Source organism: Odontesthes bonariensis, chromosome 15, assembly GCF_027942865.1.
Source record: "Odontesthes bonariensis isolate fOdoBon6 chromosome 15, fOdoBon6.hap1, whole genome shotgun sequence".
In the NCBI taxonomy this organism is placed as follows: domain Eukaryota; kingdom Metazoa; phylum Chordata; class Actinopteri; order Atheriniformes; family Atherinopsidae; genus Odontesthes; species Odontesthes bonariensis.
The window spans coordinates 9,230,772-9,247,781 of record NC_134520.1 but is presented as its reverse complement, the minus strand read 5'-3'; the positions used below and the strand labels follow the sequence as shown (position 1 = coordinate 9,247,781).

General features: G+C 40.2%; 2 protein-coding genes across 2 annotated transcripts; one reads left to right on the top strand and one right to left on the bottom strand.

Annotated features, from left to right (window-relative positions):
* Positions 1 to 1,702: 1,702 nt before the first annotated feature.
* On the top strand, positions 1,703 to 6,703 carry commd2 (COMM domain containing 2). Its single transcript, XM_075484945.1, has 6 exons — positions 1,703 to 1,867; positions 3,045 to 3,122; positions 3,461 to 3,543; positions 4,359 to 4,433; positions 4,518 to 4,616; positions 4,907 to 6,703. Exons 1-6 carry the CDS (start codon positions 1,801 to 1,803, stop codon positions 5,114 to 5,116), a joined length of 612 nt encoding a protein of 203 aa, XP_075341060.1. The 5' UTR covers positions 1,703 to 1,800; the 3' UTR covers positions 5,117 to 6,703.
* A 236-nt stretch (positions 6,704 to 6,939) lies between these two features.
* ndufa11 (NADH:ubiquinone oxidoreductase subunit A11) lies at positions 6,940 to 15,403 on the bottom strand. The gene is made up of 4 exons (XM_075484946.1): positions 15,257 to 15,403; positions 10,840 to 10,932; positions 9,051 to 9,173; positions 6,940 to 7,119 (listed from the first exon to the last, which is right to left on the bottom strand). The coding sequence occupies exons 1-4, from the start codon at positions 15,333 to 15,335 to the stop codon at positions 7,007 to 7,009; spliced, it is 408 nt and encodes a 135-aa protein (XP_075341061.1). The 5' UTR covers positions 15,336 to 15,403; the 3' UTR covers positions 6,940 to 7,006.
* Positions 15,404 to 17,010: the final 1,607 nt, after the last annotated feature.

Sequence of the window (17,010 nt, the reverse complement as noted above, 5' to 3'; positions counted from 1 at the left end):
ATTTTTAAATAAAGGTAAACTAAGAAATGACCAGACTGAACTGTTCTTTTAAAGACATCCATGCACATTTTTCTTGTCCAGCCACCATGACCCCAATGAGAGAACATGGGCTTGTATCATTTTAAGGCATTTCAAAGATGCAGTGCAGTTCAATTAATTTTAATATAATATTAATCCCATCCATCCATTTTCTATACCTGCTTAACCCAATGACAGCTCGGATAGGCTGGAGCCTATCTGAGCTGTCATTGGGCGAGAGGCAGGGTACACCCTGGATAGGTCGCCAGTTCATCACATGGCCACATAAAGACGCACAAGACAAACAACCATCCACGCTCACATTCGCTCTAAGGGACCATTTTAGAGTATCCAATTAACCTGACAAATTCCTCATTAACCTGAGGAAGTCATTATGGGGTTTTGGGGGGTAGCAGCAGGTGGGAAGCTGCAGAGAAGTATGACAAACACAGAAGTCTAACAGCAATACACCACTCTTGTTTGGATCAGGCAGACCGTTCCTCTCAATCACACCCCTCCAGGTTTTGCTGTCATTGCCCACGAGCTTTGAAGTACCCCAGTAGGACAATAGAGTCCCCAGGCAGCACACTTTCCAGCACCAAACCCAGAGACTCCAAGAAGACTGGGTAGTCCGAACTAATATCAGGTGCATCACATGAGCGCATAAAACAGTCAGAGCCTGGCTGATATCACTGAGCCTCCCTCACAATCCTAGGTTCCTTCTCCACCTGTGAAGTGATGTTCCATGTCTGAATAGCCAGTTTCAGCAGCCAGGGATTGGACAGCCAAGTAGGAGTCTGACCTTCAAAATGATTCAGGACCAATCTCAGAGCAATGCTGACCTGGAAAAGAAAAAAACTCTGATCTTAGTAAGCACATCTGTAATAACATCCATTACCAACAAACACTGATGGCCTCTTTGTTCTTACTAAGCTCAAAACTTCCTTTTTTGAAAGCGCTTATGTTCAACTCACTGAACTTTTTGTGAGCTATTTGTTTTCATGTGCTTTTTTTTTTGTCTTTTATAAATTTTTGGCACTTTTTTTTGTCAGCCTTTTTTTTTAATTGCTGATTTCTATAAAAAGCTTTAATAAATGTGGTCATTCTTTTATATATTTAAAATTTTGTCTAATTTCTTGCTCGTGCATTTTTAATAGCTTCATAAAGCACAGTGCTGTATATGCTGCATAGGTTGATCGACAGATACAGTCTATGCACGGTCTATTCTGTAGCATTTTAAGAACTCACTGTCATCCATTGTCTGAGACACATTTCACTTTTCATCCATTTTTCTTCTCTTCTTGATTAATTCCTCAGCCTCTTAAAAGTCCCCCTGCCTCCTACAGTTTTTCACTTCAGGAACACTTTCAAACCGGCAACCTGTCCAGGATGCACCCCGCCTCTCACCCAATGGAAGCTGGAATAGACTTCAAAAAAAGCTTTTTGAGGGATTAAGATGCTTTATGAATAACTTTAATTTTTCAATGATCTATTCTTTCATTTTCATGGGAAATGCCCAATAGTTTTTTTTTTTTAATTTTATCTTAATTTTACCACCAAGACCATCGCCACTAAGATTTTTTTGTGATCCCCTGGACTCTCCAGAGAAAACAGGCAAGTAGTTCACCATTTCGGCCTCAAGGGGGAGGTATGCAGTAATTCCGAAGGAGATCGCTGTACAGTACCACAGAAGAAGGACAGCTCGGCTGGCGTTCCGGGTTTGACGGATGTTTCTACCTGACTGTTTGAGCCCTTGGGTGGTTCTGGACGCTGTTGCTGAAGATGCTGTTGGTTTTGACTGAGGACCATAAAGAACACCTTTCCTTCCTGCAGAAGGTCGATGCTTCCGGTGAGTGAGCAGTCTGAGGGGGGCTCGGGGGTCCTCCTCTGTGGGACTGTCAGCTGATTAGGAACACGGGACACATCACCTCCTACTTAAAGAAAGGACAGAGAGCTCATCTAAGAGAAGAATAAAGGACCAAGTATTGACTTTCATGCTCCTTAGAATTGTACAAACTCTGTTACTGCCTTATATTCTGTATTTATTTTTGATGTTTCAATAAATCACTGAAACAAATTTTTTTTTCACATGAAATATAGAAAGAAATGGGGGCGGCTGGGGTTAATACTTTACACTGCCTTAAATAGCACAGAATATGCCAAATAGTTTTTATTCAAGTTATTGTTTTGGTGAGTTTGTTTAATCAATATAACAAGAAGTAGTAAACATCCTTTTTTCAAGTTTTATTGAAGGAAAAATAGTAGAGAGAACAAACAGAAAAACGATTATTTTATTTCTGGTTGAATTGAATGATGACGTGATAATTCATCATGAGTAGGTAAAGCAATAAAGATGGAAGCTTTTGAATTTCCCTCAGGATTAATAAAGTATCTCTCTATTTAACAAGTACTGTAAAAAACAGAGAATAGTGTTTGTATAAGAGGGACGGTACACAGTGGTTATACTGCACCTGCATGTTCCCCTGCTGTCCCTGCACACAGCAACCTGCTCAGGTAGGACAAGTGTAGAACCCCCCCCCATACAAAACAGCATGGTCATCAACCCTGACGCTACAGGCAGAGTCACGCAGCCCCAGGCTCATCTCAACCTCATGTAACTGGGAACAAGACTTCTTTCAGACAACTCTTGTAACAAAGAAATCCAAATGAAGACATGACTGGTGTGTGTTATTGACTGTGTTATTTTGTGTTCTTTCCAAAGACGGCTTGTAGTTTTGTCTTTTTTAAAATGAAGACATGAGACACCCAAAGGTCACTTTGCTTTATTATATTTAAGCAATGATGTGCCAGCAGGGCTGAGACTGTGTCTGCTTCAGCTGCAGCCACCAAAAAACTTCTTGCTTCCGTGCAAAAAAAAACTACATGTATTTTGTGCGATCACAATATCACAATTTTCCTTTGTTTTATGTTCGATCTCTTTTGGACAGGAAAATGATGGCGTCTGCTCCGCTGAGCAGCTTAGCTCTGTGTGACGAGGCCTTTTTCTTTCTTCTTCTTTTCCTCAGTGGTTGCAGAGTTTGGTCACATAGCGCTGGAATTCCTGAGGAAAGGAACTAGTCCCAAGATCTATGAAGGCGCAGCCAGTAAGACTCTGTTTCATCTTTCCAAGCAGTTGACTGCTGTGTCTGGTTCCAAACCTCACGAGGGAACATCAGTCTTGGGTTGCAGCTATGTGGAGTATATTTATTTATTTCCCACAATGATTAGAAAGTTGAATCGTATCTCATTAAATTCAAACTTAAACATTTTGTGAAGGCAAGTGTGGCTGTTTTAGTCAGCTTCAACCAGTGGACATAATAAAATGGACACAGAGTGTACACACCTGAGTCGGTTATAAGGACATTTTGTCCCTCCTGAAGTCTCGACACACTCACCTGCCTCCTGCCAGGACAGTAGGTTCATTGGGTGTCACTGCTTGCAGGGAAGCTGTCTGTTCCTGTGGAAATGGTACAGTGTGGAGTGGAAGGCCTAATGTTCCTCATGACAGAGAGCTCCAAACACAAGGTGAGTACAACACACACCGCCTGATAACTGTCATTGATAAAGATTAGGATTAATCCCACACATCAGTGGCAGTTTCGCTGTGCACGCTCGCCAGCTGTTTCACAAACACGTCGTGTCATGTTGTGGGACGTGTAGCAAGAACCTCAGTCTCAAACAAAGGAACTAGGGCTGGGCAACGATTAAAATTTTTAATCTAATTAAAACATGACATGATTTCCCTGATTAATCGCGATTAATCACATTTGTACGCAAAATCCAAAAATGAATCCAAAAGTAGTGTATAGCTTTTAGCATTTAGGTTTATTTTAAATGTGCTGCCATATGAATGAAAGTGCCATAACATTTGTTGTGCAAACACACTTTTAACATCAGCATCTTTATGTAGAAGCCTCGCTCCACTGTCTGTTTCCTTGAATGACTTGCTGCTATCAGTTGTGTGTTTTGCCTTTAAGTGATATTTTAGGCTGGAACTACTACGCTGAGAAGACAATTCAACTTGGCTGTAAATGCAGGAGTTTTTTTTTTTCAAATTGATTTTGAAATACGTGCTTTTATGTTGAAACAAGTAAAACAGGAAGTAGCGCCGGTTAGCTCCGTCAGCTTCGCACAGAGACCGAGGACAGCAACAGACTTTACAAAGGAAGATAAATAATAAAACCTGCGTTAATGCGCGATAAAATATTCATCGGCGTTAAATAACTAACCAGTTAGCGCGATAATAACGAGTTAACTCGCCCAGCCCTAAAATGAACTCAAAGTGAATCCCTATTATCTGAGATGGAAGGGTTCACCTGTGTGTGTGTGTGTGTGTGTAGATCTCTGAAGTGGACTTCATGGACTCGGTGTTGGTTCTGGGCTTTGGGGAAGAGCTTAATCAGACCCTGTTGCAGGTGAGTTTTAACGTGTTCTAATATTAGGAGACGGTATAACCTCTGTGCGTATGATGGACACCTCATTGTGCTCCTCTGCTGCAGCTCTACCTGCAGCACCACACTCAGATCCGCAGCACCCTGAGCCAGCTGCTGCCCCCTCAGCCGACCTACCACAATCTGGAGTGGAGACTGGATGTACAGGTGAGGACGGTTGTATGTTAGTGTGTTGATCGTTTGAAACAACCATTGAATTCAGTTTCCACTGTCAGACCTGTTTTTGTAAAGACTGATATTTGATATGAGACAGCATCTAGGCTCTAATAAGTTTGCAGGAACATGGAGAGGAAGACTTTCACACAGCAGACTGGTTAACACTGATGAGCTGTGCTCTGTTTGGCACTGCAAGCTGTAAAGGTTTCATTCCTCAGTGTTGGAATTGTAATATTTTTTCAGCTGTGTTTCTCTGTTACTTTGCTCATTTCTTCATCCAGTTGGCGAGCCGGTCAGTCAGACAGCAGGTCATTCCCATAGTGAGCATGCGTTTGCTCCTGAAGCAGAGCTGTGACAGCAGCAGCAGCAGCAGCAGCAGGGTTCTCCAGACTGATCCCAGCACCCTCCTATACCTGATCTCCACACTGGAGACCGCTTTGGCTGCTATGAAAAGCAGTCATTCTCGGCGCATTTTGCGTAATATTAAATAATTCCCCCGGAATACTTTGTATGTCTCACGCTGCCTTCAAAGCGCCTCATTCTGCTCTTGTGGGTGAAAATGTGAAGCTGTGTCTGCAGCTTTCAGGAATGAGCGAAGAGAGTTTTCTTTTTTTGGTTCATTGATTTATTACCTTTGAGATATGAGAATGTGTTCAAATATAAGAATAATGTTGTGTATACTTGATTTCTCCAGTGTTTCTGATTGCAATCAAGGGAGAGTATCAGATGAAATGCTGTGTTTGTTGTTTATCAAAGTCATGCAGAGGAGCTGAGGCCCTGACACTGAGTACACAGAATTGCGTGAATGTATTCTGTGTTGCTGTGTAACATCCAGCATCATGAGCAGAATCAATCCTGTTCCCAAACTCCCTCAGCTTTCCAGGTAACCCAGTGTATGCCCAGAGCTGGATCTACATTCAGGTAGTCAACGGTCATTATTAAGTTCCCCCGTCCTGGAGTGCATTTCAAGCTTTTTCTCCATATTCTGTAATGCATTCTTGTCTTTTTATAAGAACTATCCTTATGATCATGTTTCATTTTCAACAAGCAGTTTCAGCCTCTCTGAACATCCTGAAGCATTTCTGTTTTTTCATTTTACAGTAAAAGTAAATATGATGTCATGCAGTGATGGACTGTTCACAAAAACATTTCTACTTATGAATACAGGCTTCAAGCGCTTTAATATTAGAGTGTTCTTAAGTCTTTTCCCCCTTTCTTTGTTAAAAGTGGCAAAAATTGCTTGACGTCTGGAAGTTAACCTTCTGGGTTGCATTCCTGGGTATTGTTCCTGTTTTGGGCGATAGTCCATCTGTACTGTGTGGCAGGTAAAGATATAGTTTACAGTTCAACTGCTACTTTTGTCTTCTTTATATTGTCAATAAACACAAGACACCCAGTGCCACTACACTGCCTCCAGATGTTTCACAGAGGACGTTGTAGCTTCAGGTTTTCTAGCCATTCCAAAACTTCTCCAGACTTCTTTTGTTTTGTCATTCTGATACAGACCAGAGCTGAGCGGTAAGAATGTCGCTCCGGCCATTTGATAAAAACTCGCTCCACGCTCGGACTACATTTTGCACGCTCCGCTCCGTCCGCATGCTCTGATACAGACTAAGCTTAGTTTCATCATTCGAAAGAATGCCGTTCCAGAATTACTCTGTGTTTAGAGTTTGTCTAATTTAGCCTTTCTGATTTCTAATTGTTCGCAGCTTGTGATGAACCTTTCTGTATTTGCTCGTGAGGACTTTTCTTTATAGTAAACTTGGATTATGACACAGTGGTTTGCAAAATGTTTCACCCACCCTCGATGTTATTCTTTTTTTTTTTTGGATTATAGACAACTTAATCTTTGGGGGCATTTTATGTAAAAGAAAAGAAACTGGCAACTTGAAAAATCTAAAAAAATAGTCCTATTTAGTAAAGTGAAATGTGGAATTGTTATAATTAGTTTTTATATTCTATAAAATAGATGAGTGTTTGCAGATGATTTACTGTTGATCGTGGGCTCATCTGCGGGTGTTGTGCCAAAAAGTGATTACAGCTTCTATCTTGAGAATAAAATATTATTTTCCCTTAAATTGCATTGATTAAATTCCAATGGGTTACATTTTAAAGAGTGCAGCAGAATTTGTCTGAACTTTGGTATGAATGTTGCAGCGTTCTTACTATTGAATGAATTTAATATTCAATACCTTCATTGGAGCACCACCTCCCATTAAGCAGGCCATGGAGGGACTTGTAAGTGAGGAGTAGGATTTTGTATTTTATACAGAACTTGACATGGAAACATATAGACAAAGCATATCGACAAGAGTTTGTTTTGAACTTTATTACATTAAGTCTTTTTACAACATACATTTAATCTTACAGTCACCCTCCTCCTATAGTTTCGGAGGTCCAGCTATTTTCCATCCCTCCATTTTGCCAACTTTTGTGAAAAAGGCCAGTGTTCCCAGTCCCAGGCAAGCCGACGTACCAGTCATAGCACTGTGGGCTGGGGATAGAAAAACACAAAACACAGCATTTAGTGTAATTCTGTGATAATGGAGCATTTGATCAGATTGATCTACTTGGATATTTTCAGGGCATTGGGTAACATAGATACAACATCTTTGAATGTTCCCCTGTCTGTCTGTAAACCCAGCAGAGAAAGATCTGCACCAGTATATCAAAACCTTATCTACTACAACACCCTCCCACCTGAAGGAAGCAAATACTGGGTGATAACTAAATACTGTGAATTACTTTGGTTCATGTATAGAAATGAGTTAAATGTCAATGTGAAACTAGTTTGCATTTCACTTTAGGAAAATCTTATAGTAGTCGGAGCCGATATATTTTACTGATTGTTTTTCCATGGACATTATAAATAAAAATAAAAACGCAAAACCAGACGGATTTGATGTTTTAGACCATTAAAATAAATGATATCAAAGACTAAGAATTTGACGGGATGGGTCATGATGAATAATGATGTTAGATGCTGTGTAAACAATTTTGACTTCATTAGAATTCAACATCCCTCCGTAGAATCGCCATCTTAAGGTGTCGTCCATCACCTTGGCAGAAGTTGTTAGGGTTAAAGAGTTAAAAAGCTTCCCGGCAGTAAAGCGCCAGGCGTGGATGAGATTTACCCTGAGATGCTAAAGGCTCTGGACATGAAGGGGCTGTCTTGGCTGACACACCTCTTCAACGTCGTCTTGAGGTCTTAGACAATGCCTGTGGAATGGCAGGCCAGGGTGTCAGTTCCTCCACATTTCACTGTGGCTTGCAGGCCTCCAGGTTACCGTCTGACCGTTAGACAACCAGATGTTGGGCAAAGCTGAAACTTGGACTCATAGTCAGATGTTAATCCAATCCTCTGTGGTCCAATCCTTATGGTCTTTTGCAAAACTCATGCTGGCGCTTCTTTGCTTCTCATTGAAGAAGAGCTTTTTTTCTAGCTTTACACGACTCCTAGGAGCCTGTTTCAAACCGTTTTCGCTGCACACTTCACCCCAGCTGCCATTTGCTATTCTTTTTGTAGGTCACTTGATGTCATCCCACGGTTGCTGAGTGACATTTGAATGAGTTGACATGTCATTCGGGTCAGTGGAGACTCGTTTCTGCCCTCTGCCAGTCTGTAGCATCGTTGTCTTGTTCTCATGAACAGCCGTCTTAGAAATTTCAACGATGGAAGGAACCTGACGCTCACTGTATCCCTCTGCCAGTAAAGCCAGAATCGAACCCTTCTTTTTGTCACTCAAAACTTTTCTATCAAACTTTTTTTTAGCATAGTCAAAAGTAATTTTTTTATTCCAGTTACTTTTGAGGTACCACTAGCACTAGCACTGTTTTTGCTGTCCAGGTGGACCTATTGAAAAATGAGCATAGCAGGGTTTTTTTTTCCCTTTTCTCATTAAATACGATTTTGTTCAGGTGATTACCTCATTAAGTAGAATGAGGGGTGCTTGTGTTGGAAATCAACAAACACTGGAATGGCTGTCATACATGTAGAGATGCCCATTTAAACTTCTTTTTTTTTTTTGCAGTGGTCTAGTATCTGATGAAGTGGACAAAATCAGATATGAAAATACAAACTGATCAGTGGATTTTTGCACCTGCACAACCCTGAAAAATATCTAGATATGAGTCCCATCATTGGGAAAGAGGGTGTGGGTTGGTTGATTAATTTAATCAATTATCGCTTACAGATGTTTTGTGTGCGCGTGTGTATGTGCGTCTATCCAATAAAATCTTCTTACAATCCTTTGACTGCCTGATTTCTGGTCATGTGTGATATGGATGTGGCCGGGTAGTTTGTACAGGGCGTTTCATTTGAAAAGATTACTGTGGTGTTCTGGAATCCAGTGGAATCCAGGGATTAGACCATCCCACTTTTTGTATCCTTCGATCATGTCAAACACAGTCAGGACTGGTACTTACTTCTGGCTCCAAGGAAGATCCCTGAGGCACAGCCCCCGATAAAATAATTCAGAGGGTCATCTGGGACTTCACGAGCCTGAGCACTGAGACACGTTGCCATTCCAAAGATTGCTCCCATGGAGGCTGCCAAGACACAGCAACCCATTTCAAAATGTCACAATTTAACACAATCATATTCAGCATTTAGGGAGGTCTAAAAGGAGGCCCTGTGACACCAAAGTGATGCATCACATCACCAAAATATGGAGGGTAATGTTAATCTGTGGTCTGGATTTGTTTTCAGTGATGAGGCTGAAGATGTCTGCCTAAAACTTTCATTACAGAATACTGCAGCGAATAATGTTGAAGATAAAGTCAAAGCAACAAGGACTTCATAGGTATAAGCTAAACAGCTATGCTAATGAAATCAGCAGGAACATCATCTTGGGGGCTTGCAGGATTTGGGACAAACAGTATCATCTAAATAAGGATGTTTTTCAGATGCAGACCAATGTTTAATCTGGATTCAACTGTTGATGATCTGAGGTGGATTTCTCCATTCTATGAAAAAAGTATGCTCACAAATTATCTCCAAAAGATCAAGCCTCCTCAGCAGTCTGCTTATTTAATGTAAACACGATTAGACGACCCTCCACAGCAGTATTTTTTCCAGGAATCAGTCTGATTTGACTGATGCATTGATGAAAAAGAAGAACCTTTCAGCCTGTGGTAAAGCCAAAACCCCACAGGGCGGCGTACAGCTGCAGGGCGTCAGATGATATGCATCAACTGCTGTTCTTAGCACCAACAGAAGGCTCTGTGCTGCAAACCGCATCTGACCACACAAACTGTGGACTGCAGTGGCTTTAACTCTTTAACTGTAAGTTCCACATGGTAGTTGAAATAACATCACAGTATGTCTATGGTAATATTCCTATTATTACCATTCACTAAACTTAACCTAATATTCCTGCAGTTTATACATTACTAGCAAAAGGACTAAGCAGGTACCAGTTTATGTCAGCAAGTGGCAGAGTTGAATGATTTTGTGGGATTTAACATGAACTTCAACTGTAAAAATATATATAATTACTTTTACATTACTAAAAGGATTTATTAAAAAAAAAAAAAAAAAAAAAGATTCCTGTCAAAATGCTTTCAGTCACATTCAGATGTTTGTTCAAAATTATATGAGGATAGACCCTAATTAAAATTGGTTTCATACCTGAAGATCAATAATTCTTTATAACTCGTATTCAATAACTCTTTCAATAACTGGGATTTAATGACAGGTTTGTGGGTTGTGCGTCTCTAGTTATTTCTCAACCTCAACAATCTCTTCTCATTCATTTTACAAATATGTTTGATACGAGACATCTCTGCCATAAAAGCCGGTAAGAACCACGGTGAGACCTTCTGGGGCACTATAGAAGAAGAGCTAAGGCAGGGCGGGAGCCAAGATGAACTAGCTTGGAGTGGGTACCAATTTAAAAAAAAAAAAACTGAATTTTTCAGAAACGGCAACGTTTGAACCATGTCGAGAAGTGACACAGGGTGGTGTGTCACAGAGCGCCGTTACACAGCGAGCCGCTGGCGGTTTGGGGGGTGCAGAGTTCAGTGGTGGAGTGTTCTGCCCTTAGGAGGAAGAACCTCACAAATGTGCATCATCTCATACGATTGGCCAGCTGTTGAAATCAAATTCTCATTTTGAAGCACCAAACAAATTTCCCAACCAGGAACAAATCCTGGGAATGAAGAACAGGCCCAGACATTGATGTAAATGTGAATATTAGAATGTTAGTATATTTACCCATCGTCACTGTGGCGTTGGTAGCCCTCTGTAGTGCTGCCAATGCAGAGTCAGGCTGGAATGCCACTATGTGATAGGCTGACCCAACCAGGCCTGAAACACAAGCAAACACACGTGGTAGTAACAAAGGAAAACAAAACAACCCACAATACTTCTTTTAGAGCCAAATAACGAAAAATAGCAGTGAGCAGAGAAACAGAGCAACTGCAGGTACGGCTGAGATCACCTGAACTTCTGAAGTTATACTTTAAGAAATTATTCTACATTGATGTTCAGCATATGTAAGAGTGAGCAGAGTAAATTAGGCGTGCACATCTTTAAGTGCTGACTTCTCTGGCAGTTGTTTTGTTTCACTCCTTTTCCATCAAATGGTGGAACATGTCTTAAGTTAAAATTTCTTAATTTCACAAGTTAACAGTTAATGTTAGTCATTTCTAATTGTTAATAATAGTTTGACCTCAGCCAGTAGTTAAAAAAAATCATGTCATGAGACGTGCAAGAGACAACTAAAAGACTAAAGAGTTTTTTTTTTTTTGGGGGGGGGGGGGGTGTAACTGTGGTAGGTAGCCTCCTGCTCAATACAGAATTTTCCATGAACACCAGATGCAGCTCCACCAGGTGACTACTCATCCAACGTGCACTTTGCCACTTTGAGACCTGGAATGATTTAATAGTTAAACAGGTCTGATTATTAATTTACCATTTGCTACATGTGTACATTTACAACCACGTTCTACCTCTTTAAAATGATACGAGCATGACGACAGGTGCACTGTTTGCATAAATGGAGCATCCTCGTGTAAAATAATACAAGCCGCAATGTTGTAACTTCTGCAAAAGATGTGAAAGTGCAGCATTTTACACACAGATGTTTATGGGCTAAATATGTCAACCAATGAATGAATCCAGGTGTGCTCGTGAAAGCAGAGCCAACTTTAAAAAGTACACTCTAAAACAGGGTCCGTCATGGTAGTAACATCCGGTCAGTGGGATGTCACAGTTGATGTCACAATGAGACGCTTCACGATTGCTGACACAGCAGCAATGAAACTTCCATCTTATTTAACTACTTGCATCTCAGTCTACTGATGACTTTTTATGGTTTGGCCCAGCTGGTAACTATTTATCTTCAAACTGACAGTAAGCTGCTTTACATCAGAAAACACACAGACTGAACTATAAACTCATCGATCACTCATCCTCTAGACAGAAATTTAATAGGCTACCGTCCTACCATTTTAGGTAAAGAGGTAAAGATTGTGTACAAACAGATACATTCTATCATATATTTCTATGCAAGAGTTTTGCATTGTGGTAGTTAGCACTGTCGCCTCACAGCCGTCCCCAGAGAAATGTTTGAATTACAGAATGTTTTCACTTCAACAGCCTGATGAAGCTTCTTTCTTAAAGGGACACTATGTAATAAATTAAGTCATTTATTAGCTCAAATCAACATATTCATACATAAGTTAGTCCTCATTGGTGTAAAATGATCTCTGTCAAAAATCTCACTTATCCTCCTGAGTGAAGAATAACTTGTCTGCATCTACATAGAGCAGGTAAGCTCTATGGAGGCTGCCATGTCCTTCCGGTCTATGAAAAATGACGAAGTGCCGAGAGGGACATAAAGCACTTCGAATCGCGATTTCCCCACCAGGCCTACAAGCAGAAATGACGTCATTGTGACGTCATTTCCGCCAAATGGCTTATTACAGCCGCTAATGCTAAATAGATTTTATTCCTTGGCACATATGTCTTTGTGTTCATTAGCTTTCTTTTTGTAAGTGCATCATCTTCTTCTTTTTATTATTATTCCTATGCTCCCCCTGGATATCTTCTTTTTGGCGTTATGCTCACATTTGTAAACTGTTATTTTGTTGATTTACTAATAAAGTTTAAAAAAAAAAAAAAAATGCTAAATAGATTTTATCTCGTAAATGATCCCACTAATAATGCATTGATTGTTACCAAACTTCTGCCGTAGTACACATAGGCTCTTAACTCACAAAACGAGGCATTAGAAAGTTTGTAAGTTTACCGGGAGTTTATTTACCGCTGCTAATGCTCCTATTGCTAACGCAGGCTAATGCTAACTCTGCGTCGACGTCACTTCCGGTAACTCCCGGAATATGACTAATTGCATTGCTTGCACACCAAAGGAGATGTTATGTTATCTGACATGTTATCTGTCATCTGTATTCATAGTGTTGTTGTATGTGTGTTATATAATCCTTTGTACTGTGTGTCTTGATTTCTTTTTGTTTGTATGGACCTTGAGTCTGAAGCTTCTTGAATCTTGACACATTCCGCTTGCCGTAGTTCAAGAAGTTGCAGCGAACATTTGAAAACGTGAGGCGCTAGAGAGCAAATTCATTCAACTTTGCAAAATAAAATTGCACCACTAGATGGGGGAAGAAATTACATAGTGTCCCTTTAAGTTATCACAGAGCCAGCATGGTTCAGGGGAAGGAAGCCCTAACCTTTTCTGTTTATTCAGAACAGATGAACATACCATAATGGCATGGTAAAGAAGATAATCTCTCCATTAGCAGACTTGGTGTGTCAATATAAAAAAAAGACAATAAATAAATCAATAAAATCAAAAATCATTCATTCATTCATTAAAATAAAAAAAATAAAAAAAGGGTTGTCAACAATATTCATCAAATAACTTTTTAAAATTCAACGAAAAAATAAGAGAAGTGATGGTGTTTGGTCCCAGGGGCTCTTGCAAATCCCCTCCCGTTGACTTGGGCCCCTTGGTGCAATACAGGAAGCCAAAAGTCACAAACTTGGGTTTTAAGATGGACAGTAATTTTAAATTGGACCGGCAAATATGTGCAGTAGTGAAGCCCAGCTTCTTTTTTTTTATCTTAGGCAGCTGGCAAAGATGAAGCCCTTCCTCGCACATACACACTTTGAAACAGTAATCCACGCCTTCATCACATCTCGGCTGGATTACTGCAATGCACTTTATCTTGGAGTCAGCCAGTCTTCCCTCACACGTCTCGTTAGTCCAAAATGCTGCCGCTCGCCTCCTAACTGGAACACGTGAGAGGGAGCACATTACTCCCATTTTAGCCTCCCTCCACTGGCTGCCTGTGCATTTTAGAGTCCATTTTAAGATTCTTTTATTTGTTTTTAAATCTTTAAATGGACTCGCCCCGCCTTACCTCTCTGAGCTGCTCCATCCTTATGCTCCTGCCCGGTGCCTCAGGTCAGCTGATCAGCTGCTCCTGGAGGTACCGAGGGCTAAACGGAAGCTCAGAGGAGACAGAGCCTTTCCCGCTGCTGGTCCTAAACTGTGGAACGACCTCCCATTGCACATCAGACAAGCCCCTTCACTGTCCATTTTTAAAACCCATCTTAAAACCCATTTTTATTCCCTGGCTTTTAACCCAGCATATTGTTTTTATTGTTTTAATATTGTTATTACATTGTTCTTATGTTTTATGCCTTATATTTCGTGTTGTTATTCCTGTACAGCACTTTGTTTCAGCCACGGCTGTTTTAAAGGGCTTTATAAATAAAGTTGAGTTGAGTTGAAATATGCCACCAAGCACCAAGACAATCTTCTCCATTACTAGTAACAACAAATCTTTGTGAAATGTTCAGGAAGAGTTTTCAGATATCGACTTTTGTATACAAAATGTAAATATTTATGAATGATGATCACATTTAATACTAAAGCAAATCTTGTATTCTTCACAATTACACCAAACAGGGGATTTTCTTGACTTTTGGTGCATTCGGGAACTTTTTTTTTAATCTTTGGGAAAAGGTTTAGAAATTTAGAAGTTTAACAATTTTTATTTGATAAAGAAGTGAATCATTCTTAAACAAAAGTTTGCCGTATAATGGTGTTAGATAACTGAACATATGTGGACTGATGTTCTGACGGTACAGACTGTCACACAACAGAACAGGAGATTGAGGAACTGCTTTGATAACTTTATCAAACTAATTTCTAAGGAAATTTGGAGCAGGAACCCCGTGTCTGACCTGCTTTGGCAGGTAAAAGTGCAGGCTCTGTAAAGGTATACGAGTCATCACAAGTATGTTTTCATTTAATCCTATTAGAGTAGTCAGATAACGTTAAAGATGAACCTTCAAACTATGATGAAACTGAGACACAACCAGTTAGCATGTTGCTAATCTCTTAGGCCAGCAACTGAAGATGATAATCAAACATTGGCTGCTTGTTTCTCCGAAAAAACAAAAAACACCTCCAGCCCAGTTAAAGTAAATGAATGTTAGCTTATAACGTGTACTTAATTATGTTTAAATCTGAACGCATTTTACTTAGCAGTACTCGTCTTTACGATACCAGCTAGCATTGGCTAACATTAATTGGGTCGGTTATCTTCGACAGCCCTGCATTTATCTGCAGTGATCATCACAATCTGCTAATACTTACCCAAAGCCGTGCCCAGTTTGGTAGTGATCCATGTTTTCTCCACACAATCTGTACCGTCTGGTACATCCCAATACCCCATTTCTATCAGTGAAGTGTGCAAGGTCACCACTGAATATCTCGCGTGAAACTGTAGTGTTTCACCGGTCGGTGAACTGGTTTATGGCGCATTACCGCCACCTGCTGCACTGGAGTGAGAATATTTCAATTCCATAATCACTCCCCAAAGGGAAATGATATTGCAGCTATACCAATTATTATGAAATATATCCTATTGCTATAGATTGGGGAACGAATGAAATATAAATCAACTGACAAACATGTAGAAAATTGAAGTGTAGCAAAGGCGTGGTAAAAATCCTCATCAATGGGCTGGGGTGTTTTTGTGGCTTGGCAACAATGTAGTGGTGAGTGGGAATAACGGTGAATTTACAGGGAAAATACGTCAGGTAGTGTTGAACCCTGGGGCGGCCTGGTCCATTTAGTTTAGTTTGGCTTAAAAAGGTCAAATCTAATTAAGAAGAGAAGAGATCAAGAAAAAGGGAGAGTGCTCGCTAAGCAGTTGTTGTGTTGTCCTGTGGTTTAAGGTAATCTGTATCCACAGTTATATTACATGTGATTGCTGCTGCTTGTGCTTTTTTTTTGTTTTTGTTTGTTTGTGTGTTTGTCCTCTGCTTGTCTGCCTACAGGTGCTCCTTGTGCCTCTAAGGCTGGATTCCCCACAAAAGCCGTGGATTGTCTTCAGTTTTGTTTTTACAGGTGTAGCAGCTGGGTGTCTGATTTGTCATTGTTTTCTACGTTTGCCTCTTCATATTTCTGTTCCTTTTTTTTTCCTTCTTCGCTCTCCCTCTCTCTCTGTCCCCCGATCCAGTTCGGCACTATCACATGTTAAGTATTGTAACAAAAATAAATAAATAAATAAGGACTTGATGGGCACCAAGGGGAGCTTTACATTCATAAAGCTTCCCTTGGTATAGCAAATGTGTTTAGCATAAACTGTATTCAGATTACAATTCTGCTGCCATAATGCTGGACAGGACAAGGGGTAAAAAAAGAAAAAGGGAGAAAGGCAGACCTTATCTGCAGTAACTGAATTAAAACACATTCAGGGATGTGTTAATTAGATGGAGTCGTGTGAAGTGAATTTGATCAGTCACTTTAACTGAAAGTGAAGATGTGTTTTCATCTTGAATTAAATGAAAATCCTTAATAAAACAGTCCAGTTCAGCCCTACCCTAAGAGAGGTTGTTCCTACAGTTTGAACATAGGAATAATGACATTAGAATTCAGGGTCTATGTATACAGGGGGCAGATTTTACAGTCAACTTCACTTTCTCCAAACTTTGGTAAAAGGTAAATGTTCCTTCTGTAACAACTGTACATTTTCAGATGTTTTTCTTCTATCGCTTACTCCCTGATGGCTACAAGTTATTCAGTTTTCAGTCTCTGTTTTGCTTATTGCTCATATATGAAAAGTGCATCTATGCAGCCTAAATGATGCTTCATTTTGGTAACCAGCATACATGTATTTCCATCAGCAGCAATTCAGTACTGAATCCATTTAGCAGAAGATTTTATAAAAGACAACTAGTGGGGAGCATATGCGAGATTTCAACATTTACAGCTCATCCAGAACGCTGCTGCTAGAGTTTTAACTAAGAGATCTGAACACATCACACCAGTTTTAAAATCTTTACACTGGCTTCCAGTCAGTCACAGAATAGATTTTAGAAGCCTGCTGATGGTTTACAAATCCC

What these genes read in the sequence shown, in the direction of transcription:
- ndufa11 (XM_075484946.1), bottom strand. Translation starts at nt 15,335, where the DNA reads ATGGGGTATTGGGATGTACCAGACGGTACAGATTGTGTGGAGAAAACA. An exon ending in CAAACTGGGCACGGCTTTGG is followed by an intron (nt 10,933 to 15,256) that starts GTAAGTATTAGC and finishes CTTGTGTTTCAG; the next exon opens with GCCTGGTTGGGTCAGCCTAT. An exon ending in CAACGCCACAGTGACGATGG is followed by an intron (nt 9,174 to 10,839) that starts GTAAATATACTA and finishes GTGTCTTGGCAG; the next exon opens with CCTCCATGGGAGCAATCTTT.
- commd2 (XM_075484945.1), top strand. Translation starts at nt 1,801, where the DNA reads ATGCTGTTGGTTTTGACTGAGGACCATAAAGAACACCTTTCCTTCCTG. An exon ending in CAGAGAGCTCCAAACACAAG is followed by an intron (nt 3,544 to 4,358) that starts GTGAGTACAACA and finishes GTGTGTGTGTAG; the next exon opens with ATCTCTGAAGTGGACTTCAT. An exon ending in AGTGGAGACTGGATGTACAG is followed by an intron (nt 4,617 to 4,906) that starts GTGAGGACGGTT and finishes TTCTTCATCCAG; the next exon opens with TTGGCGAGCCGGTCAGTCAG.